We start from the raw sequence: 25,056 nt of genomic DNA on the forward strand, positions 1-25,056 counted from the left end.
CCTGGGTAACCTGGGTGTTGAAAAAGACATTGTTATTGATGATCCATATTATGCTCAGGTGATCTCCAGTTATCTAATTGTCATCCCGTTCAATATTTGTATCAGTCACCTTTTTCCCTAAACCACATTGTTTGGTCCAGCTTATACTATCATATAAGCAAGAAACCACTGGTCTTGTAATTGGTACCGCCGAAGACCACACTGGTGTAATCGGAAGTGAAAAAGCTGTTGGATTATATAACTTGCACGTAGTTGCAAGAGGAATCCAGGTAAAATTTCTTGAATCATCTGGTTTCCTTATTTACGTTTAGTCTAGGAGGTTATATTATATATGTTCATTAAATATGACATTTATAATATATGATTTCTTGGTGCTGGACAGGAATAAGGGAAGTATTACCCGTTTCTGGATACTAGCTAGAGATCCTATAGTTCCTACAAATGATGGGTCCTTCAAAGTATGTAGCGGAAAATTCTTTAAATTTTTCATCAGTAATTTCTTGTTTTAAATTTCCTATGCAAGTTCTTTGTGTTCCTTTTCGGACGAGCCTTGTATTCACTCTGCGAGAAAGCCCTAAAGATGTGCATAAAACCCTTTCAGTATTTGCAACCAGTAAAACATTAAAGCTCACAAAGGTAAGCATGCTACAAAGGAAACTAAATCAATTATGTGAAGCTAGTGAATATGTACAAATTAAAAGTTGTTTCTCTTGGTCGTGGTTGTAGGTTGTGAGCAGGCCTCAAAGAAATATACTACCGAATGTGGCTGATAGATCCACTGAAGGGTGAGTAAGTTGTATTTTTCTTAGTCCACTGTTTTCAGGATTCGAAGAAAATATATAATTTATTTGACATCTTTTTTTGTAAACACTAACAGAATTAAACAGTTCGTAATTCGGCTTATATGTAACGGTCATTCATTAATGCAGGTGCTTTGATTATCTCTTTTATGTTGATTTTGAAGTCAGGGAAGAGTCAGATGTAGAGTATGTCGTCACAAAATTTAAGGTTTGGTTTACTCCACCTAAACACATTAAATTGGAAGACATATCATTGATCTTATTCAATGTAAAAATAGCCCCTAACTTCGCAATGTAGGAATCACCGACCAGTTACCTACTTGTTCGTAATAACAAATTTTGCTTCCACCCAGAAAATATAGAGGTCATAACCACGATGATCGGTATAAATCTCTCACATAGGTAAATTGTTATGGTAATCTGATTATATGTTAAATGTTACAGGATTTCGCTACATCGGTTCGTATACTTGGATCATATCCAATAATAGAAGTCAACAATGGTGCTCGATGACCGACTCGATTAATTGGCTACTTGACCAATTCAATATATTTTTGTAAATTAATTTGTAGATCTTATTTTCTTCTTGTTATTCAGACGTATATTACAATCAGTACGTTATATTATTTTTTAAAATACAACTTTATTTACATATAATAAAACTAAAAACAATTACGTTAAAGTGCGTTTAAACTTTTTGGAGTTGTTTGACAAACAAATCAAAAACTAATACTCATTCCATGAAAAAAAACAAAAAAATTATCTCACTACCAGCATGACAAAAAATTATATCACTACAAAAAAACAGAGCAAAACCGACCGCCAAAAACGGTCGGTTAAAGCCAAAAACGGTCGATTTTATCACTAAACCCGACCGGAGACGCTGGTCGGTTGTAACCTGGTCGGTTATAAAGAATTGGTCGGGTTTAAAGACGAAAACCGACCGAAATGTCGGTCGGTTTTGCTTATTTAAGAAAGTCGCTACCCTGGGCCCTGCAATGCCATCTGGAGCCACGTGGACGCCACAGCCACGTGTAAAGTTATAACCGACCGACGTCGGTCGGTTTAAATGTTTGACCAAAATATGGTCAATCGTTCTAAGAATAATATAACCGACCGGTAGTGGTCGGTTATAATTGGTTGACCAAAAAAGTCAAATTTGTTGAAGGCACTAAAACCGACCGTCTGTGGTCGGTTACAACATCTTGACCAGAAAAGTCAAATTTGTGGAGGGCAATAAAACCGACCGCCTATGGTCGGTTATAAACGTTTGACCAAAAAAGTCAAACAAAAAGAATGACCTTATAACCGACCGACCGCGGTCGGTTTCCCATAACCGACCGATTCACTTGGTCGGTTAACGAGCAGACCGCTTGCAGGGCTTAAAACCGACCGTATATAACCGACCGGTCTCCCAAAGATAACCGACCGCGTTATAAGCAATCGGTCGGTTTTCTGGCTTTTTCGAATGGTAACCGTGGTCGGTTATGTATTTAGCGGTCGGTTTTGTCTGTGAATTGAATGGTAACAGTGGTCGGTTTTGTCTATATTCGGTCGGTTTTCTAGGTTTTCTATCAAAAAAAAAATATTCCTGCTGTTTCTATATACTGCCATACCTGCTACCAACAACCAACAACCAACAATCAACAATATCCAAAATAACATAAACCACAACACCATATATAACAACAACAAAATGTACCATAACTACAATCCCAAACATCAAACATATAATTGTCTACAAGGGCAAACCAAAAGCCCTTCACAAGCATTAACCAAATTTCAAATCCAACTTAAACCCAATATTCAAAACAAAAATATTCAAAAGCCAAACTAATCTAATTTACATCTGAATCGGAAGCAGCTCCATCCGCAGCGGCACTAGCACCCGCTCCGGTGGCAGCACTAGCATCCGCTCCCGAAGCAGCACTAGCATTGGCACCCGCATCAGCACCGGCTTCGGGTCCTCTGCGTTCCTCCTCCGACAGCTCCTCTGGATCAGTATAATCCTTCTCCGCTGCGAGTCTGCGTTCCTTTTCCTAATTGAACATATAATAGACAATGACAACCAATAAGACAATAAGCATACTCAATCAATACAAGTAGATAACAAATATGAATTCGTACCTCTTCAACCTTCCTTTCCATTTTGAGGAGTATATCCTCGACCATCGACCCCACAATGTGTACCATCTCCCCACCAATCATAGAATTCCATTGAACCCTTGTACTTGGATCGGCAGCTGGATCGGAGGCCTCTAGTGCCGTCTTTGCAAAATTCACGATCTCTTCTTCAGACATTTGTCGCTGAAATTGAAGGGGGTTCGCACGGACCTCATTGAGCACATTGCGCACGACCGAGAGGTACACATTGTCGGGAATGACGGCTTCTTGTCTCTGACCGGAAGATCCACCGGCTTCGCCTCTTGTTGAATCCTGTAATGTGAGGCGAGAGTCGGAATAAGTTGACTAGCACGAGCCTCGGGGAATCCAACAAGGTAGTCCTTCTTAGGCTTTTTGCCTTCGGGAACTCCGGTTGCTGACAACCACCATTCCAAGAGCTCGTCTCTATCCCCAATTTGTGTAATCGACACCAGCATGCTTTCTAGAATAGAAGCATATCGTGTCTACAGAGAAATGTGCATCAATCAGTACATTAAACAACTTAAAAAGTAAAATGGACATTGAAACTTTAAGAAAAAACACAAGACAATCATTTAATTACCGCTATGGCCATTGCAGCCGGCGTGGTATACACGGGGTGCTCGGGATCACTTCCAACCCTTGTATGCGTCCGGTTCCATACTTCAAGGCGAGTTGGATTCTTTCCTCGTTCTTTCCTTTTCATTTCCTTCCAAAAACAATTTAAATCATCAATATAATATATATGTGAATTAAATCTTAATTAAGAAATTAAGGTGTGTATGATAATAGATATTTATATATACCTCCTTCACTTTATTAAAAGACCGAGCACCGGCACTATGCAACTGCTCGACGTTCTTGCGGTTCGTAGATCCAACGGATGACCTATGCAAGTGCCCCTCATTCTTTTCCCAATAATTTAATAAATCCTTCCAAAAAAGTTCGGACCAATATCCAGGTCTTAAACTCAATTTTGATTTTCCGCTTTCCTTTGATTTTTGCTCAATATTTGTCTTGAGCTCATTCAACGTCCTCTTTATTGTGTTCTTGATATGCTTCTCAATTATATTTTTTGCTTCGGACCGGCTTTGTCCCTTTTGTTGCTTGAAATATAACTACAATTATAATAAAACAAAGATAAATTACATACATATGGTTAGACTATTTACACATAATACAAATAAATAAAAAAGCATGCATACAAATCACAATGTGAGCATAAGAAGAGTAGCTTATATTAAATTCCTCGACTACATGTTTAAGCCATTCATCATCATATTCAACAATGTCGGTGAACGTGTAATGTCCAACCGGCCACCTTTCACGAACAATAGCAAGCAAAGTCTTCTTTGGTTGATCATATACTACCAAAATGTGAAAAGAGATTATATGTACATATATATGTATGTCAACAAAATTTAAACAAGTGCAAGATACAGATATATATATAGATATACATATATATATGTAGATATACATATATATATATAGATAAGTTACTACAAGTAGACTTACTGTCCTCCTGAAATATTGATACGGATTGGTTTCGGAGGGACTTTTCCAAACAAACCGGCTGAATGGGATCGTGGCCTCCTAACTACCCTTTGTCTTGGAACTTCCTCTTCATTCGGATTCTCCCCGCCTTCATCCGAATCAGTTGGCTCATCACGTATAGCCAAGGTGCTAGAGTTTCCTTTACCCTTCCGGGTGGAAATTGTCTCCTTGGCTTTCCCTTTTCCCTTGCCTTTCGTTGTCTCCTTGGCCTTCCCCTTGCCCTTGCCTTTTCTTGCCATTAAGGCAATGATCATCACCACAAGGATGACAAACCACCACAAGGTGCCCTAATCAAACACCATAAACACCATTGGTTAGAATATGAATCAAAAAATAATCGACTTTAAATGGAAACCACAACCCCTTATGAATCAAAATGCAAACCACAACCCCTTAATTATATCACATAAATTTCATTCACAACCAATTATGCAAACCACAACACCTTATGAATCGACTCCTTTTTGAACATATAAACGCCAAAATGAATGAAACCACAACCCCTTATGAATCAAAATGCCAAAATACAAACCACAGCCCCTTAATTATATCACATAAATTTCATTCACAACCAATTATGCAAACCACAACACCTTAATTATATCAAAATGCCAAATGCAAACCACAACCCCTTAATACAACCACAAAACCAAATTCCAAGCCCTCCTTATGAATGTGAGTACAAATATACACAAAATAAAACCTACAAAAATATAAAAAAAAATAAAAAACAGAGATTTCCAAACTAACATATACAAATTAACATATACAAACTAAAACTAACATATACAAACTAAAACTAACATATACAAATATACACAAACTAAAACCTATCGTTTTCATTCTCATGAAATAACCGACGACAAGAACTTGCATGTAGATTTTCAAACTAACATATACAAATTTTATATACATACAATGCATACATATAAAAGCTTGAAAACTAAACAAATTAAACAAAATGAAGTTCAATAGAGCTCTATACTAACACAAATTTAAGCTCTATAACAATTGAACTTGAAAAAAGTTAGGAGAGGGTTTCGGATTCTACCATTGAAGAGGATTTTGGAGAGGGTTTTCGATTCTTGATTCTTGCCGCCATTGCACTTGATTCTTGATTCTTGCCGCCTTGAAAGAGTTTGCAGAGTGTTTGATTCGAGTTCTTGAGTTCGTCGGTGTTTGGAGAGCGTGCAGCAGTGTTCGTGTGAGAATAAAAGAGGAAAGGGGGGCTTTTTTTTGTTTATATACTGACGCGACAAAACCGACCGGTCACACGGTCGGTTTTGACCTGGAAATCTGCGCAGAACCATCAAACGACGTCGTTTCTGTCGCGCGGGTGTTTTATTTTTTCACGAAAAATTTCATTTTCCGCGTAATTTCAAGGTCGGTCGATTTTATTGTCCAATCGGTCGGTTTTGTGTTTTTGAAAAAATATTTTCTTAATTTAATATTTTGTTTATATATAGTAATAATAAAAGTGTATTTCGATTCATCGAAATCATATGATTTTTTGTATCGACGTTGATGAGATTATTTTACTAACATCCGTACGGTTGGATCATTTAAATAATAAAACATCAATTTTTGATTAATTAAGAGTGAACGAGGTAATTCAAAATAAGACTTCTGGTATATGATCAGTCTTCTGTTTAGGGGATCCGTACATATAAGAATGTTTTTTAAATTGTCTAAAAAATTAAAACATCTTAGTCAAGTTTATAATTAACATGTGTGACTTCGTAACGTGAAAATTAGGCGAACCGGGTTTTTTAAAAATATTTTCTTAATTTAAAATTTTATTTATGTAAATTTTCACAATAAAAAGGTTATGAAAGTGTATTTCGGTTCATTGAAATCATCTAAATTTTTGTCTCGAGGTTGATGAGATTATTTTATTAACATCCGTACGGTTGGATCGTTTAAATAATAAAACATCTATTTTTGAATAATTAAGAGTGAACGAGGTAATTCAAAATAAGACTTCTGGTATATGATCAGTCTTCTGTTTAGGGGGTCCGTACAAATAAGAATGTTTTTTAAATTGTCTAAAAAAATTAAAACATCTTTGTCAAGTTTATAATTAACATGTGTGACTTCGTAACGTGAAAATTAGGCGAACCGGATTTTTTAAAAATATTTATGCAAACTCGGTTGGTTTTACACTAACGCGGTCGGTTTTCTGTCTCAGAAATGGAACAGTCGGTCGGTTATATTTGAAATCGGTCGGTTTTCTGCTTTTTAGAATGGCAACCTTGGTCGGTTATATAACAAATTGGTCGGTTTTCTGCTTTTTGAATGGTAATAGCGGTCGGTTTTAAGGTTAGTCGGTCGGTTTTCTGCGCATTTTAACAAAAAAAAACAAGGTTTTGTTGTTTCCTTTCTCTGCCTTTACCTGCGACCAAACCAACAACCATCCAACAAACCAATAAAGCTATAATCAATAATTTCATGAAAGTTGAAGTACTAAATTCAACAACATCATAAAATATTCAATTTTATTAATCAATTTCATCAAATCCATCATCATAATCATCATCTCCATCCCCATTATTTTCATTCTCGTCATCACTTCCTTCTTCTTCTTCTTCTTCTTCTTCTTCTTCTTCTTCTTCTTCTTCTTCTTCTTCTTCTTCTTCTTCTTCTTCTTCTTCTTCTTCTTCTTCTTCTTCTTCTTCTTCTTCTTCCTCTTCTTCTTCTTCCTCTTCCTCTTCTTCCTCTTCCTCTTCTTCCTCTTCCTCTTCTTCCTCTTCCTCTTCGTCCTCTTCCTCTTCGTCCTCTTCCTCTTCGTCCTCTTCCTCTTCGTCCTCTTCCTCTTCCTCTTCATCCTCTTCTTCATCTTTGTCTTCTTCTTCTTGTTCATCTTCTTCATGTCGAACGAATGGTAAGGAACCATATTGTGCAAAATCAACAAATATAGAGAATGCACTAGTAGCATTTGATCTATCTTCTTAATAAGCTTCTTCAATATCATTTGATATTTTGATAGATTCGCTTATCGGACGACTTTTAGACTTGACGATCGTAAAATATTTGCCATGTGGATTCAATACACTGGGAGCATAGTAAACCTGGGAAGCTTGACTAGCCAAAATAAAAATCTCATCCGACTTCAATCTTGAAGTAATATCCACGGTCACGACCCTATTTTTATCAATCACAACACCATTTCCGACACTATCAAACCATATACATTTGAATAAATATACATAATTTCCTCCTTGATAAATAAGCTTGACAATTTCCTCCAATTGTCCATAATAATCACTATTGTTATCATGTGAAGTGCCCTTAATAATGACACCGGAACCGGAAGAAGTTCTCGTATAAAATTTGTATCCATTGACTTTACAAGTCTCAAATGTCATTACCCGCATAGCCGGTCCCTCAAACAAATATTGAAGAAGAGGTCGGTTTACATCATCTCGTCCAACCTAAAAATATTAAAAATATATTGATGAAATAAATTCAAATTTCAAAGGAAATTGAAAAAACTGTATATACCTTTTTCAATAACCAATCTTTAAATCGGGTCTTTATGTAACAATCTAATTGTTGAGGTGTTGTCTCCGGACGTTGACTCATAACACGATCTGTAAACCGCCTGAAATAAATTATAATAAATTATCAATAAATTATAATAAATTATCAATAAATTATCAATAAATTAAAATAAATTATCAATAAATTATAATAAATTATCAATAAATTATAATAAATTTAAATAAATTTAAATAAATGATACCTTAGATAAGGTTGAATTTCTGGAGAGTTCAGAAATACATATTCTTCTGCTAACTTTCGCTCTTTATCGGTCAAATAACGACTTCCCTCTTTACCAAGACATTCAATTTGATATTCAAAAACTTCTAATTTTTCGGAGCCATCACAATCAAAACGAGCTTCATTGCGACGTATTTTATTATGAATTGAGTCCGTGGCAAAGTAGAAGGAACAAAAATTAAGAACCTCCTCTTCCATATATTGTTCGGCAATTGATGTAACGTCTATAATATTTGACTCATATATATATATTACAGTATTTCATTTTTGGTGATATATAAAATTTCGTGTTTTAATTGCCAAACTATGTGAATTTGACTCGTTTATCGTTACATGACTTTCGTATGTCGTTAAAATGTACTTATATGACTTTTGGCGAATAATTCTCGCTACGCGATTAAATAATATTACTAGTTGCGACGGTTTTGACTTTACATTAATAAATGTGATCGTTGCCGTTACCCGATTAAATAATAGTAAAGATATATGCGATTTAGTGATATTTGATAAATTGCGAGTAGCCGATAAACTTTAACTTGTAAAATAGCGTTTGGTATATATATTCTTCTCGAGGTTTTACGTGTATTATATTCGTGTTTTATATTCATGTGAAATGTGACTATTAGAGCTCTACTTGTAATATTTCTTTTAAAATTCATTTCTTGTCCAAAATTTGTGAAAACTATTATATTAAACTTCTAAAATCCCATATTATTTGTGTTATTAATTTCATGATTTATAGATTTGTACTTTATTTACTAAAACTCATTTTTTTTAATACTCTTTTAATCACACTTTTATTAATTATCAAAAGACTACATTACCCTTGCATGCATTTTACACTAACACTTGAGGAAAGGATAAGCTAGTCATTTCTACACCCACTACCACTTTTCTAGTCAAAAGAGGGGTCAAAGCAAGCATATAGCTCCACTTGTCACACCCCCTTTCACCCACCAAAACCCTCATCTCACTCCACTCTCTCTCATTTCTCTCATTTCTCTCTACTCTCTTCTCTCCCTCTCGGCTGAATCTCTAAACCCTCCCCTCTCTCCACCATTTTCTTCCATTCTTTTTCATTTCAAGCTTTTGGAGGCCAAGACTTTCACTCTCTAAGCTTGCATCTTCACTTGAGGTTAGAACTTATGTTGCATGTTGAATTTGGAGCCGAAATGGGGCTTTGATCCTTGTGGATTTAGAGTCACCATTTTGGAGGTTCCTATATGATGATCTTGATGTGTTTTTGGTGAGGTTTTACATCTCATTTTAGCCAAAAAGCACTTGTTCATCACCCTCGGCAATGAACTCAAAGAGAGCCGAGGGAATGGTTTGGTTTTTTTGAAGTTTTGATGGTTTTTGAGTTTGATTTCTTGTATATTCGAAGGGTGTGATGCTTTGGTAAGAATTTGGTGTGATTTCAGCCCTTGCATGTTAGTATTTTGATGTTATATGATGAGATAAAGCTATGTATAAGAAACTCTAGTGATGCATGTTGGGTTATGTGAAAACCGAGTGTTAAGCTTTGAATTTGAGTTTTGTATGTGATTTTTGAGTAATGCATGCCATGTTCTAAGTGTTAAAATGATAGTTTATGGTGTGTATGATGATATCTAGTAATAATCAGTAGCTATTATGTGAACACCATGTTGATATACTCGAAATTTGCTCATATATGCTCCCTGAAAATTCTGCTCTGTTTTTGGTTCATTGTTTCACTTCGGCATTGAATTTTTCATGGTTATAAATTGTGGGATCTTGCTTGGTGAAGATAGACAGTAGATATATGTATATTGTAGAATAGGATTGTGGCTTGGTTTGTTGGTTTGAGGAGTTTTGAAGGGTGTTAAGGTGGAAGGAGACACACACACACACCATGGCAGATTTTTGCACCTTAGAAACCATGAGAATTAGATGTGTCATGCTTAGGCCCTCATAGGCCCAAGTCTCCTGGAGTTGGGACTTGATGTATACAAGTCTACAGTAGCCATAAAAGTCATAAAAACCATCATTTACATAGATGCACACACACATCTTTGAGTATAGGGCAGAACAGGGCATTTTAAGATTAAATGTGTCCTTGAGTGGTTAACACCTTGTCAATGATGAGGCCCTCATGAGGCCTTGATTTAGATAAGCTTAGGGTAGTATTAGGAAGCTATTTGAGTCACTGGATTGGTGTAGTGAGTGAGTTTAGTGAGTCTCAAGTTGTTAAGTTCATGGCAGTCCCCACAGCAGGGCAGAGTGCTCTGTGCCAACTTTGTTTAGAGGCCCAAGGAGGCCTGAGCAAGACCTTAGTGTCATTCCAAGTGCACAACTTATATTTAAGTCTTAAGTATCCAGTAGAGTCACAATTTCACCAAGGCACATAGTAGAAACACTTGTTTTTGCCAAAACCCCCAAGGGGTGCCAAACTGCCAAGGCAGAATGGTCACTTTGGTACACTAGTTTTTAAGGACCCATATAGGCAAGGCCTTTGAGTCAAACCACTTCATAATATTAGTTTAAGATTGTGTCAACCTTTAGAAATTGGTTTGGAGTCAATACCTTAAGTGGAGATGCCTCATTTCCACTAAGGGACACAAGTGTCACACATGGAGTCATACTTTAGAATTCACTTAAGATGCATTGCATTTGAGTGTGTCATCAGTGAGGCCTTGACCTCATATTGAGTCCATGAGTTAGTTTTAAGTCATATTAGATAGTGCAAGTTAGTTTAAGTCAATTCACTTAGTGTAGATGCATTCTTTTACCAAGGCACCCAAGTGTTGCCAAGGTAAGCATACTAGTGAGTCATTTAGGTTACACTTCACTTGTAAGTCTTGGGAGGTGGGGCACAAGTGTGCCTTACTATTAATTTGTTAATTTGAGGTCAGTAGAGTATAGTTAGGAGGTATTGGCCTTGGACCTTATGTGTTACTTGATTAAATGCTTAAGTGACTTAGGTGTAGTTAGAGATTCTTAAGTGATAATAGTTAAATGATAAAGTGCCATGCTTTACTTGTTATGTGCATTACTTGATGATTATATTAAGTTTAAGGGTATAATTATTATATATGTATATATTTATATATATATATATATATATAAACATTTATACGCGAAAGGGTAGTTAGTGACGAGGATACTATTAATTATAGGTGCAAGTAGGAGGCCAGGCAAGGAACCCCTAGAAGCATCACTTAGAACTGAATTACCTTATTACCCCTCGTGATCATCACTTTGGATTCCAATAATACCCTTAACACATGAATTACCTTTTTCATATGTTATTACCCTACACCCACATGATTATACTCCAATAGTCCTTGATGAATAATGAGAACTTGATACCCCACATTAACCTGAATTATCTCATTTGGAACCCTGATCTTAATAACATCCTTTACTTTTGAAAGATCACTTGTATTTTGAAAACACCCTTGCTTATAACTTGTCCTTGATCAAGACCCCTTTTTGAAAATGATTTGATTTGAAATGACCTTAAAAGGAATTGGATAATAATTTTATATTAAGACTGAGGCGCCAGTCTATTATTGCAGCATCAGTAGCGGGGAGCCTGATGTCTGTTTATGGCCAATGTGTGCCGAGGATCCTCCCTGGTTGAATCACTTTATGTGGTTCGGAGCTTGGTGTGGGCTGATCACCCCTCAATGCTCGTAGCGCTGTGTGTTTCCAATTCCAATAAATTGATACCCCACATTTCACCTGTACTTGTGTTTATACCTTGTGATATCTGTTGTTGCTTTTGCACTTGTTATATTGCATATTGTGAACTGTTTTATTTACTGCTTTCACTTGCTGAGCTTTATGCTCATATATATATTGTTGTTATAACCCTTCAGTGAAACCCGAGAATGGCCCGATTCAAGCAGACCGCACGTAAATCCACCTCAGGCAACGGGATTGCTTACCGCCGTATGATGGAGCAGGTTGGGAACTTTTAGTTCCCTAGTGGTTATCTTTTGAACTTTTGGGATTTAAAAACTGTAGTAATGACTTAGATTTAATTTGGATTCTATTTGGGTTGTAATAACTTTAGTTGTTGTTCATACTCATTCCTGGTGATCCGGGGATTGTGGATTTAGATTTTAGTTCTAATGTTTCATAACTCTATAATTCTAGTTTATTTATCGTTTATGCATGCTTTAGTCGGTTAATTATGTTGGGTCCGTCAGAGTTGGTATCAGAGCGACAGGTTTGAGTCACTGAACAACATAGGATAAATGAATATAAGATAGGATTTAGAGGTTAAGATGAATTTAGATCATGTGGGACTTGGGGCGTTAGAATCTTTTAAGTTTTCTCACCCTTTTTACTATAACCGCGTATATATATATATAACTGTTGGCATGCATCGTCATCTTCTAGTCCCGGATTCCCGGCTACTGTTCCGTTCCCGCTTTACGAGCAGATGGTGAGGCTTACTGACCGACTCGAGGGCCAGAACACGATTCTCCAGCATCGGATTGACCAGCTGTACCGTGAGGACTTTGATGATGAGGGCAACCGTCCCCGTTTGATTGCTAGGGTCGAGGAGATCATTCGCATGGCCGAGGACCGTTTGGCAGCTATTCCACCCTACCGCGAGCGTGAGAGCCGTATCACTTTGACCGCCATTACTGACGAGCTCCGCCGTGTGATTAGCAGTCTCCGTGAGCCAGTTGCCAGTCCATCAGCTTCACCAGCATCATCACCATCCCCCTAGACTATTCCTTAGTCTATTTTATCTCCGTTATCATGTTATCCGTACTTTGACTTTCATTCGTACTTTGTACCCCCGGATTGTTTCGGGAAGACTTTATTCGCACTTTATTTCCGTTCGTACTGTTCCGTACTTATCATTTGAACTAATGTTTAATCTCGCACTTTGGCTATTTATCTCATTTTGTCATTACATATATACCATGCTTAGACAGAAATTGCCATGTTAAACCTTTAGCACTTGATCATGTTTAAACTTTTCCAATATACCATGAATATGACTTTCACCGAATGATTGTACCTTTGCAATATGATACCTTAGACTCTAATAATACGCACACATACCATGATGCCATAATAATAACCATAAACCGTTACCATGTGAATAACTCTTGAATAATACCTTTGTACCCAATATTCCCTTTTGATATAACTTGTATGCATATATTGAACTGTGAATAAGCTTTTCTTGTCTACATTCAGAATCATGCCTCCTCGAAGAGCCCGCAACACCACCAATGAAAATACCGAAGAACCACCACCAACTTTGGCTCAACTTATGCAACTTCTTCACCAACAATCTGTTACCCTTGCTCAACAACAACAATTACTTCAACAACAACTCCAGCAACAACAACAAGCACCACCACCACCTACTACTTTCAAATCTTTTCAAGCTGTGAAACCACCCGAGTTCCGAGGAACTCAAGACCCTGTTGAAGCTCAATCCTGGCTAAAGGAGATGGAGAAGGCTTTCACTTTGGCTGTTGTAACCGATGATAAGAAAGTTGAATATGCCTCCTATTTTCTGAAAGATGAAGCGAACTATTGGTGGGAGTCAGCCCGTGCTTTAGAAGAAGGTGAGGTTATTGCTTGGGATAGATTCAAGAGGATATTTCTAGACAAGTATTTTCCAAGGTATATGCAAACTCAGATGGAGTTAAAGTTCTTTGAATTGAAGCAAGAGGGAATGACTGTTGGGGAATACGAGAAGAAATTTACAGAATTGGCAAGGTTCGTGGGAGATTATGTGGACACGGACGAGAAAAGAGCGAAGAGATTTCAACAAGGATTGAAGCCTTGGCTACGAAGCAGAGTGGCTGCATTTGAATTGGCCACATATGCTGAAGTGGTCCAGAAGGCAATGGTAATAGAAGGAGAAAGTGATCAGAATCAGAAGGAGAAGGATAACAAGAAGAGAAAGTTTGGGAATAATGGTGAAGGTTCGGCTCAAGGGAGCCAAAAAGGGAAGAATTTCAAGAAGTTTGGAGTTCAGAATCAAGGAGGTCCCCGAGGATTCAAGAAAGGTGATAACAGGAACGTGAGGAAGATTCAAGGACCGAGTGGTCAAAGGAGTCAACAAGCAAATTCAGAATGCAAGTTCTGCAACAAGAAGCACACGGGAAGTTGTAATAAGGCTGATATTGTCTGTTTCAAGTGCAACTCGAAAGGTCATTATGCAAACGAGTGCCAGAACCCGAAGCCTTCTATTACCTGTTTCAAGTGTGGAAAGACCGGTCATATGTCAAGAGATTGTAAAGCTCCTGGAACCAACAAGTTGATGCAATTGGCAGCTACCCCTTACAATCAAGGAATGACATCTTCTGCTCCGATTCTGCAACTACCTTCTACTCAAGTTTTTGAGTCTGCAACTCCTATTTTCCATCCCTCTTATCCGGCTCAAGCAAGGACATTTAACATGAATATCAAGGATGCTGTTCAGAGTTCTGAGGTTGTGGCAGGTACGCTTTCTGTCAACAACATCCATGTTAAAGTGCTATTTGATTCTGGGGCTACTAGATCTTTCATATTCGAATCTTTTGTTGGCAAGTTGAATTGTGCAATTGAACCATTAGATGAACCTCTTTCTATCATTGTTGCTAATCAAGAACAAGTATCTGTTAGAAGTATTTGCCCCCGATGTACTATAGAGATTTATGGCTTTACTTTTCTTGCTTCCCTTATACCTTTTCGATTAGGAGAGTTTGATGTTATATTAGGTATGGATTGGTTAGCAGAAAATGGTGCTCAAATAGACTGTAAGAAGAAGAAGATAATCCTTAAGTCTCCTCAAGGCAAGAAAGTAGAGTTTAAAGGGCAGAAACAAGCTAAGACATTCTTGACAATAATTGAAGCTAAGAAGTTGTTAAGGCAAGGTTGTGAAGGTTATTTGGCGCATGTAATTGATAGATCTAAAGAGACGCCGAATATAGAAAGTATTCCGATAGTTAACGAGTTTCTTGATGTATTTCCTGACGATCTTCCTGGATTGCCTCCCGACCGTCAAATTGAGTTTTCTATCGACTTAGCACCCGGCACGGAACCAGTTTCAAAGCAACCGTATCGAATGGCGCCGGCAGAAATGAAGGAGTTGGCCAAGCAATTGCAAGAGTTGTTAGACAAAGGAGTTATAAGGCCGAGTGTATCCCCGTGGGGAGCTCCAGTTCTTTTTGTGAAGAAAAAGGACGGAAGCATGAGATTGTGCATCGACTATAGAGAATTGAACAAGTTGACAATCAAGAATAGGTATCCTTTGCCTTGAATCGACGACTTATTTGATCAACTCAAAGGAGCAACTTACTTTTCGAAGATTGACTTGCGTTCGGGATATCACCAATTGAAGATTAAGCCGGAAGACATTCCAAAGACCGCTTTTAGAACTCGGTATGGGCATTACGAGTTTCTAGTTATGGCATTTGGATTGACAAACGCACCAGCCGCCTTCATGGATTTGATGAACCGTGTATTCAAGAAGTATTTAGACAAGTTCGTCATTGTATTCATCGACGATATTCTCATATACTCGAAATCTGAAGAGGAACATGCTGAACACCTGAGGATAGCTTTGGAAACTTTAAGGAAGGAGAAGTTATATGCAAAGTTCTCAAAATGTGAATTTTGGCTACGAGAAGTGCAGTTCTTAGGGCATATTGTTGGAAGTGAAGGAATTCGAGTGGATCCAGCAAAGATAGAAGCTGTGATGAATTGGGAGAGGCCGAAGACCCCAACTGAAGTTAGAAGTTTCATGGGATTGGCCGGATATTATCGAAGGTTTGTGCAAGATTTTTCGAAGATTGCAGTACCGTTGACAAGATTGACTCGGAAGAATGAGAAGTTTGAATGGACCGACAAATGTGAAAAGAGTTTTCAAGAGTTGAAACAGAAGTTAGTCACCGCTCCAGTTCTAGCTTTGCCAGATGATCAAGGAGATTTTGTTATCTACAGTGATGCGTCATATAAAGGATTAGGTTGTGTCTTAATGCAACACGGGAAAGTGATAGCCTACGCGTCAAGACAACTCAAGCCACACGAACAAAGATATCTGACTCATGACTTGGAATTGGCAGCAATTGTGTTTGCTTTGAAGCTTTGGAGACACTATCTTTATGGCGAGAAGTGTGAAATATTCACGGATCACAAAAGCTTGAAATACATTTTCACGCAAAAAGAGTTGAACATGAGGCAGCGAAGATGGTTGGAATTGATTAAAGACTACGACTGCACGATTAACTATCATCCCGGAAAGGCGAACGTAGTAGCAGATGCGTTAAGTCACAAAGAAAGGTTGAATATGCTGACCATGGCTCAAGAACTATCAGAGGAATTTGAAAAGATGGGAATTGAAATTCGAGCTCCTAGTGCACCTACAGAAATGATTCATACCATGACCTTTCAGCCTGAATTGATGGAAAAGATTAGGAAGTGCCAAGAAGAAGTGATGAATGAAAAGATGAATGAGTTAACCGGAGAAGAAATCTGCACACAGAAAGACAACCAAGGAATCTTGAGGTTTTCATCAAGAATTTGGATACCAAATGTGGAGGAATTAAAGAATGAAATCTTGAAGGATGCTCACAATTCAGAGTTTTCTATTCACCCCGGAAGCACAAAAATGTACCAAGACTTGAAGCAAAACTTTTGGTGGCCAGACATGAAGAAGGAAATTGCTCAATGGATCAGTAAATGCTACACTTGTCAAAGGGTAAAAGCTGAACATCAGAAGCCAAGTGGATTGATACAGCCGTTAGAGATACCAGAATGGAAGTGGGAGCACATTGCAATGGACTTTATAGTTGGATTGCCAAGGACGAAATCTAATCATGATGCTATTTGGGTATAATTGATCGGTTGACCAAGTCGGCTCATTTTCTGCCAATTAACGAGAGATTCTCAATGGACAAGCTGATTCACATGTATTTGAAAGAGATTGTTACTCGTCATGGAGTTCCAGTATCTATTGTGTCGGATCGAGACCCTCGTTTTAACTCGAGATTTTGGAAGCAATTTCAAGAACATTTGGGAACCCGACTCAAGATGAGTACTGCCTATCATCCACAAACGGACGGACAAAGCGAGCGTACAATTCAAACTATCAAAGACATGTTGAGGTCTTGTGCTTTGGACTTCAAAGGAAATTGGGACGAGCATTTGCCTTTGGTTGAGTTTTCGTATAATAACAGTTATCATGCCAGCATTGGAATGCCCCCGTACGAAGCTCTTTATGGAAGGAAGTGTAGATCTCCGATATATTGGGATGAAGTTGGAAAAAGGGAAATTGAGTCCAAGATTCATTGGTCCTTTAGAAATTCTGAGCAGAATTGGGAAAGTGGCGTACGAATTAGCCTTACCGCCTCAAATGCAGCACGTTCACAACGTTTTCCATGTCTCATTGCTTAAGAAGTTCAACCCCGACACCAAGTGCATCATAGAGAATGAACCAGTTGAGATAGAGCCCGATTTGTCTTATATCGAGCAACCGGTTAGCATTCTAGATAGAAAGGATAAGGTGTTAAGGAATAAGACAGTTCCTTTAGTTAGAGTTTTGTGGAGAAATCCCAAGGTTGAAGAATCAACGTGGGAATTAGAAAGTGATATGTTAGATAAGTATCCTCATTTGTTTACTTAGATTCTGGGGTCAGAATCCTTTTAAGGGGGGAAGGATGTAACGTCTGTAATATTTGACTCATATATATATATTACAGTATTTCATTTTTGGTGATATATAAAATTTCGTGTTTTAATTTCCAAACTATGTGAATTTGACTCGTTTATCGTTACATGACTTTCGTATGTCGTTAAAATGTACTTATATGACTTTTGGCGAATAATTCTCGCTACGCGATTAAATAATATTACTAGTTGCGACGGTTTTGACTTTACATTAATAAATGTGATCGTTGCCGTTACCCGATTAAATAATAGTAAAGATATATGCGATTTAGTGATATTTGATAAATTGCGAGTAGCCGATAAACTTTAACTTGTAAAATAGCGTTTGGTATATATATTCTTCTCGAGGTTTTACGTGTATTATATTCGTGTTTTATATTCATGTGAAATGTGACTATTAGAGCTCTACTTGTATTATTTCTTTTAAAATTCATTTCTTGTCCAAAATTTGTGAAAACTATTTTATTAAACTTCTAAAATCCCATATTATTTGTGTTATTAATTTCATGATTTATAGATTTGTACTTTATTTACTAAAACTCATTTTTTTTAATACTCTTTTAATCACACTTTTATTAATTATCAAAAGACTACATTACCCTTGCATGCATTTTACACTAACACTTGAGGAAAGGATAAGCTAGTCATTTCTACACCCACTACCACTTTTCTAGTCAAAAGAGGGGTCAAAGCAAGCATATAGCTCCACTTGTCACACCCCCTTTCACCCACCAAAACCCTCATCTCACTCCACTCTCTCTCATTTCTCTCATTTCTCTCTACTCTCTTCTCTCCCTCTCGGCTGAATCTCTAAACCCTCCCCTCTCTCCACCATTTTCTTCCATTCTTTTTCATTTCAAGCTTTTGGAGGCCAAGACTTTCACTCTCTAAGCTTGCATCTTCACTTGAGGTTAGAACTTATGTTGCATGTTGAATTTGGAGCCGAAATGGGGCTTTGATCCTTGTGGATTTAGAGTCACCATTTTGGAGGTTCCTATATGATGATCTTGATGTGTTTTTGGTGAGGTTTTACATCTCATTTTAGCCAAAAAGCACTTGTTCATCACCCTCGGCAATGAACTCAAAGAGAGCCGAGGGAATGGTTTGGTTTTTTTGAAGTTTTGATGGTTTTTGAGTTTGATTTCTTGTATATTCGAAGGGTGTGATGCTTTGGTAAGAATTTGGTGTGATTTCAGCCCTTGCATGTTAGTATTTTGATGTTATATGATGAGATAAAGCTATGTATAAGAAACTCTAGTGATGCATGTTGGGTTATGTGAAAACCGAGTGTTAAGCTTTGAATTTGAGTTTTGTATGTGATTTTTGAGTAATGCATGCCATGTTCTAAGTGTTAAAATGATAGTTTATGGTGTGTATGATGATATCTAGTAATAATCAGTAGCTATTATGTGAACACCATGTTGATATACTCGAAATTTGCTCATATATGCTCCCTGAAAATTCTGCTCTGTTTTTGGTTCATTGTTTCACTTCGGCATTGAATTTTTCATGGTTATAAATTGTGGTATCTTGCTTGGTGAAGATAGACAGTAGATATATGTATATTGTAGAATAGGATTGTGGCTTGGTTTGTTGGTTTGAGGAGTTTTGAAGGGTGTTAAGGTGGAAGGAGACACACACACACACCATGGCAGATTTTTGCACCATAGAAACCATGAGAATTAGATGTGTCATGCTTAGGCCCTCATAGGCCCAAGTCTCCTGGAGTTGGGACTTGATGTATACAAGTCTCCAGTAGCCATAAAAGTCATAAAAACCATCATTTACATAGATGCACACACACATCTTTGAGTATAGGGCAGAACAGGGCATTTTAAGATTAAATGTGTCCTTGAGTGGTTAACACCTTGTCAATGATGAGGCCCTCATGGGGCCTTGATTTAGATAAGCTTAGGGTAGTATTAAGAAGCTATTTGAGTCACTGGATTGGTGTAGTGAGTGAGTTTAGTGAGTCTCAAGTTGTTAAGTTCATGGCAGTCCCCACAGCAGGGCAGAGTGCTTTGTGCCAACTTTGTTTAGAGGCCCAAGGAGGCCTGAGCAAGGCCTTAGTGTCATTACAAGTGCACAATTTAGATTTAAGTCTTAAGTATCCAGTAGAGTCACAATTTCACCAAGGCACATAGTAGAAACACTTGTTTTTGCCAAAACCCCCAAGGGGTGCCAAACTGCCAAGGCAGAATGGTCACTTTGGTACACTAGTTTTTAAGGACCCATATAGGCAAGGCCTTTGAGTCACACCACTTCATAATATTAGTTTAAGATTGTGTCAACCTTTAGAAATTGGTTTGGAGTCAATACCTTAAGTGGAGATGCCTCATTTCCACTAAGGGACACAAGTGTCACACATGGAGTCATACTTTAGAATTCACTTAAGATGCATTGCATTTGAGTGTGTCATCAGTGAGGCCTTGACCTCATATTGAGTCCATGAGTTAGTTTTAAGTCATATTAGATAGTGCAAGTTAGTTTAAGTCAATTCACTTAGTGTAGATGCATTCTTTTACCAAGGCACCCAAGTGTTGCCAAGGTAAGCATACTAGTGAGTCATTTAGGTTACACTTCACTTGTAAGTCTTGGGAGGTGGGGCACAAGTGTGCCTTACTATTAATTTGTTAATTTGAGGTCAGTAGAGTATAGTTAGGAGGTATTGGCCTTGGACCTTATGTGTTACTTGATTAAATGCTTAAGTGACTTAGGTGTAGTTAGAGATTCTTAAGTGATAATAGTTAAATGATAAAGTGCCATGCTTTACTTGTTATGTGCATTACTTGATGATTATATTAAGTTTAAGGGTATAATTATTATATATGTATATATTTATTTATATATATATATATAAACATTTATACGCGAAAGGGTAGTTAGTGACGAGGATACTATTAATTATAGGTGCAAGTAGGAGGCCAGGCAAGGAACCCCTAGAAGCATCTATACAGGAGTTTAGTAAGCTTTATCCAGGCAAGTGAAACTCTTCCTTTATACTTGCTTTACAATTGTGTACCCTGTGAACGTTGAATTACTGTTTACTTAGAACTGAATTACCTTATTACCCCTCGTGATCATCACTTTGGATTCCAATAATACCCTTAACACATGAATTACCTTTTTCATATGTTATTACCCTACACCCACATGATTATACTCCAATAGTCCTTGATGAATAATGAGAACTTGATACCCCACATTAACCTGAATTATCTCATTTGGAACCCTGATCTTAATAACATCCTTTACTTTTGAAAGATCACTTGTATTTTGAAAACACCCTTGCTTATAACTTGTCCTTGATCAAGACCCCTTTTTGAAAATGATTTGATTTGAAATGACCTTAAAAGGAATTGGATAATAATTTTATATTAAGACTGAGGCGCCAGTCTATTATTGCAGCATCAGTAGCGGGGAGCCTGATGTCTGTTTATGGCCAATGTGTGCCGAGGATCCTCCCTGGTTGAATCACTTTATGTGGTTCGGAGCTTGGTGTGGGCTGATCACCCCTCAATGCTCGTAGCGCTGTGTGTTTCCAATTCCAATAAATTGATACCCCACATTTCACCTTTACTTGTGTTTATACCTTGTGATATCTGTTGTTGCTTTTGCACTTGTTATATTGCATATTGTGAACTGTTTTATTTACTGATTTCACTTGCTGAGCTTTATGCTCATATATATATTGTTGTTATAACCCTTTAGTGAAACCCGAGAATGGCCCGATTCAAGCAGACCGCACGTAAATCCACCTCAGGCAACGGGATTGCTTACCGCCGTATGATGGAGCAGGTTGGGAACTCTTAGTTCCCTAGTGGTTATCTTTTGAACTTTTGGGATTTAAAAACTGTAGTAATGACTTAGATTTAATTTGGATTCTATTTGGGTTGTAATAACTTTATTTGTTGTTCATACTCATTCCTGGTGATCCGGGGATTGTGGATTTAGATTTTAGTTCTAATGTTTCATAACTCTATAATTCTAGTTTATTTATCGTTTATGCATGCTTTAGTCGGTTAATTATGTTGGGTCCGTCACAATTGAACCCTCGACTCGCGCTTTATTACCAACCTTTTGTTTAAATTTCCCTAATAACCGTTCAATTGGATACATCCAATGCAAATAAGCGGGTCCTGCTAGTCTAATTTCTTCTGCTAAATGTATTACCAAATGCTCCATCGAATCAAACCAAGTCTGAGGAAAAATTGTTTCCAATAAACACAAAGCTCTAATAATCGATTTCGTCATTAGATCCAAATCGGATCTCGTAATCACGGATGAACATAATTCTTGAAAAAAATTGGAAATCATTGTAAGGCATCCACAATTGGTCCCGGTAGAAGCTCGCGAATTGATAGAGGCAACAATTTTTGAAGGAAAATATGACAATCATGCGATTTAAATCCAAAAAACTTACACTCCTTAGCATTGCAACAACGAGATATATTTGAGACATAACCGTCTGGAAGTTTCAACGACTCAATCCACTGACATAGAATTTTGAGTTGTTTTCTACTAAGAGAGTACGGTGCTTTTGGTTTTTTGCCATTTTCATCAATCCACAAATGAGGCAACACACCGAAGTGTTTGCAATCCGACCTTGCCTTGTGGTGATCTTTTGACTTCTTACCCCCAACAATGGTAAAAAATATGTTCTCAAACACATTTTTTTCGGTATGCATGATATCAATGGAATGTCGCAAACTATGTGAAGACCAATAAGGGAGATCATAGAACATCGGGGCATGAGTCCAATGATGATCAACCCCATATCCATCACTTCTTTTCTTTTTGTTAGTCTTTCCGGGTGGTGGAAAGTCTATGCTATCAATCCAAGTTTTAACTTCCTCCCCGGATAAGCGTCCACGCCACAACCTTTTTTCCGAATGGTCAAACAAGCTACTCTTCTTACGCAATGGATCATTAGGTTCAAGAAAAATTCGGTTAGTGCCATGAAAAGAACATTTCCCAGAATGTTTTAACTGAAACCCCTGTACACTTCCCAAACACACTGGACATGCAAGCTTTCCTTTCCCCGACCAACCACTTACCATACTCATGACAGGAAAATCACTGATTGTCCACATAAGAGCCGCTCTCATGGTAAAATTTTGTTTTAGAGATTGGTCATATGTTTGCACTCCGGTATACCATAATGTCTTCAATTCATCAATGAGAGGTCTAAGATATATATTAATATTTTTCCCAATACTCTCCGGACCCGGTATAATATCCGTCAAAAATATATACGGTCTCTTCATACACATGGACGGCGGAAGATTATACACAACAATTACCACGGGTCATACACTATATGTTTTGTTACCCGTATTCCCAAACGGGTTGAAACCATCGGTCGCAAAACCAAGTCTTACATTACGAATTTCTTGAGCAAATGATGGATATCAGAGGTCAAAATTCTTCCATTCGTCTCCATCCGCAGGGTGAGATATTTCTTTTTCATTGACCTCTCGATTTTTGTAATACCTCATATGGTCGGATGTATGTGCCGACATATATAACCGTTGCAGTCGGGGAATCAAAGGAAAATGTCTTAAAATTTTTCTCGGAATTTTCTTACCATTTTTCCTTGATTTATCCAAATATCGATTACAACTACATATATCACACACAATTTTATCTTTGTCATCTCCATAAAATAGCATACAATCATTCTCGCACACATCAATTTTTTCATATTCCACCCTTAAACTTTTCATAACCTTTTTCATCTCATAATAAGACTCGGGTAATGTGTGATGTTTTGGTAACACGTCCATAATGATCTTAATCAAACTGTTGAAGGCTTTGTCACTACAATTAGACGCATTTTTGAACTCCAACAATTTTACGGTAAAACTTAACCTTGTAAATTTTGTGCAACCGAGATAAATAGGAGCACCATTTCCAACAATCGCCTTATAAAATTCTTTAGCACTATCATTAGGAGCTTCTTCAACATTAGTAGTACCCGTGGTATCATAAAATTCATGATTCGAACCGGCAAAATCATGTAACATGGAGTTGATATCAACATGATCATCTACTACCCTACGACATTCTCGCGTTTCACATGATTTTCGCTTTTTACTTTTTTGCGAAACCTCTCCGTGCGAAGTCCATATCGTATAACTCTCCATCATACCCTCGGATATCAAATGAAACCGAACATCATCTACCCCTAACCAATTCAAATTTTTACAAAGCTTGCAAGGACAATTCATCATACCTCCCTCCATTTTCAAGCTTGCAAAATTCAAAAATTCCTCTACACCTTCCCTATATTCTAAATTTAGAGTAATTTTATCTCGTTGCAACCGGTTACTAATCCAACTCTGATCAAGATTTGTCATCTACATAAATATATATACACACCACGTATGTATGAACATAACATATACACATTACAAATTATCCAAGAAATTTATATAAACAACATGCATACAAATTATTCTCAACAAAATAAATAAAAATCACAATGTGATCATAATTAAGAAGAGTAGCTTACTTTTTTTTTGATAATTGATTCCTTCCTTTCTTGTCCTTCTTGTCCTTCTTTTTCTTCTTCTCCTTCTTTTTCTTCTTCTCCTTCTTCTTCTTTTGATATTTGATAATTTCCAAGCTTTGTTGTATAATGAAAGTGGAGAGTAGTTTTTTACTTTTTAGCTCACACAAAACCGACCGCCTGTCAAAAATAACCGGTCAGTTATGTCTATTTTAACAAAACGCTGTTGTATCACTGCTAAAACGTACCTACCCTCCGTTTTTTAAATAATAAAATATACAAATGGCGGTCAAAACCGACCACCAGGTGGTCGGTTATGTCGCAAAATAAAACCGACCGTCTGTTTCTGGTCGGTTAACGAGCAGTGCGCTATTTTCCCAGCACTTAAAACCGACCATTTAAAACCGACCGATCAAAAGCGACCAACAATTCGGTCGGTTTTCTAGTACACAAACGACGTCGTCTCAGCACTTAGCCAAAATAAATCAAGAATTAAAAATAAAATAATCAAAACCGACCGCCGTCGGTTGGTTTTATATTACACAAACGACATCATCTCAGCACTTAGACAAATAAATCGAGAATTAAAAATAAAATAATCTAAACTGACCGTCA

General features: G+C 37.4%; 1 protein-coding gene across 1 annotated transcript; it reads right to left on the bottom strand.

Annotated features, from left to right (window-relative positions):
• Window positions 1-23,341: 23,341 nt before the first annotated feature.
• Window positions 23,342-24,289, bottom strand: LOC135147210 (uncharacterized). The gene has a single exon (XM_064080070.1). The coding sequence runs from the start codon at window positions 24,287-24,289 to the stop codon at window positions 23,342-23,344; it is 948 nt and encodes a 315-aa protein (XP_063936140.1).
• Between the last annotated feature and the right edge of the window lie 767 nt (window positions 24,290-25,056).

Source organism: Daucus carota, chromosome 6, assembly GCF_001625215.2.
Source record: "Daucus carota subsp. sativus chromosome 6, DH1 v3.0, whole genome shotgun sequence".
In the NCBI taxonomy this organism is placed as follows: domain Eukaryota; kingdom Viridiplantae; phylum Streptophyta; class Magnoliopsida; order Apiales; family Apiaceae; genus Daucus; species Daucus carota.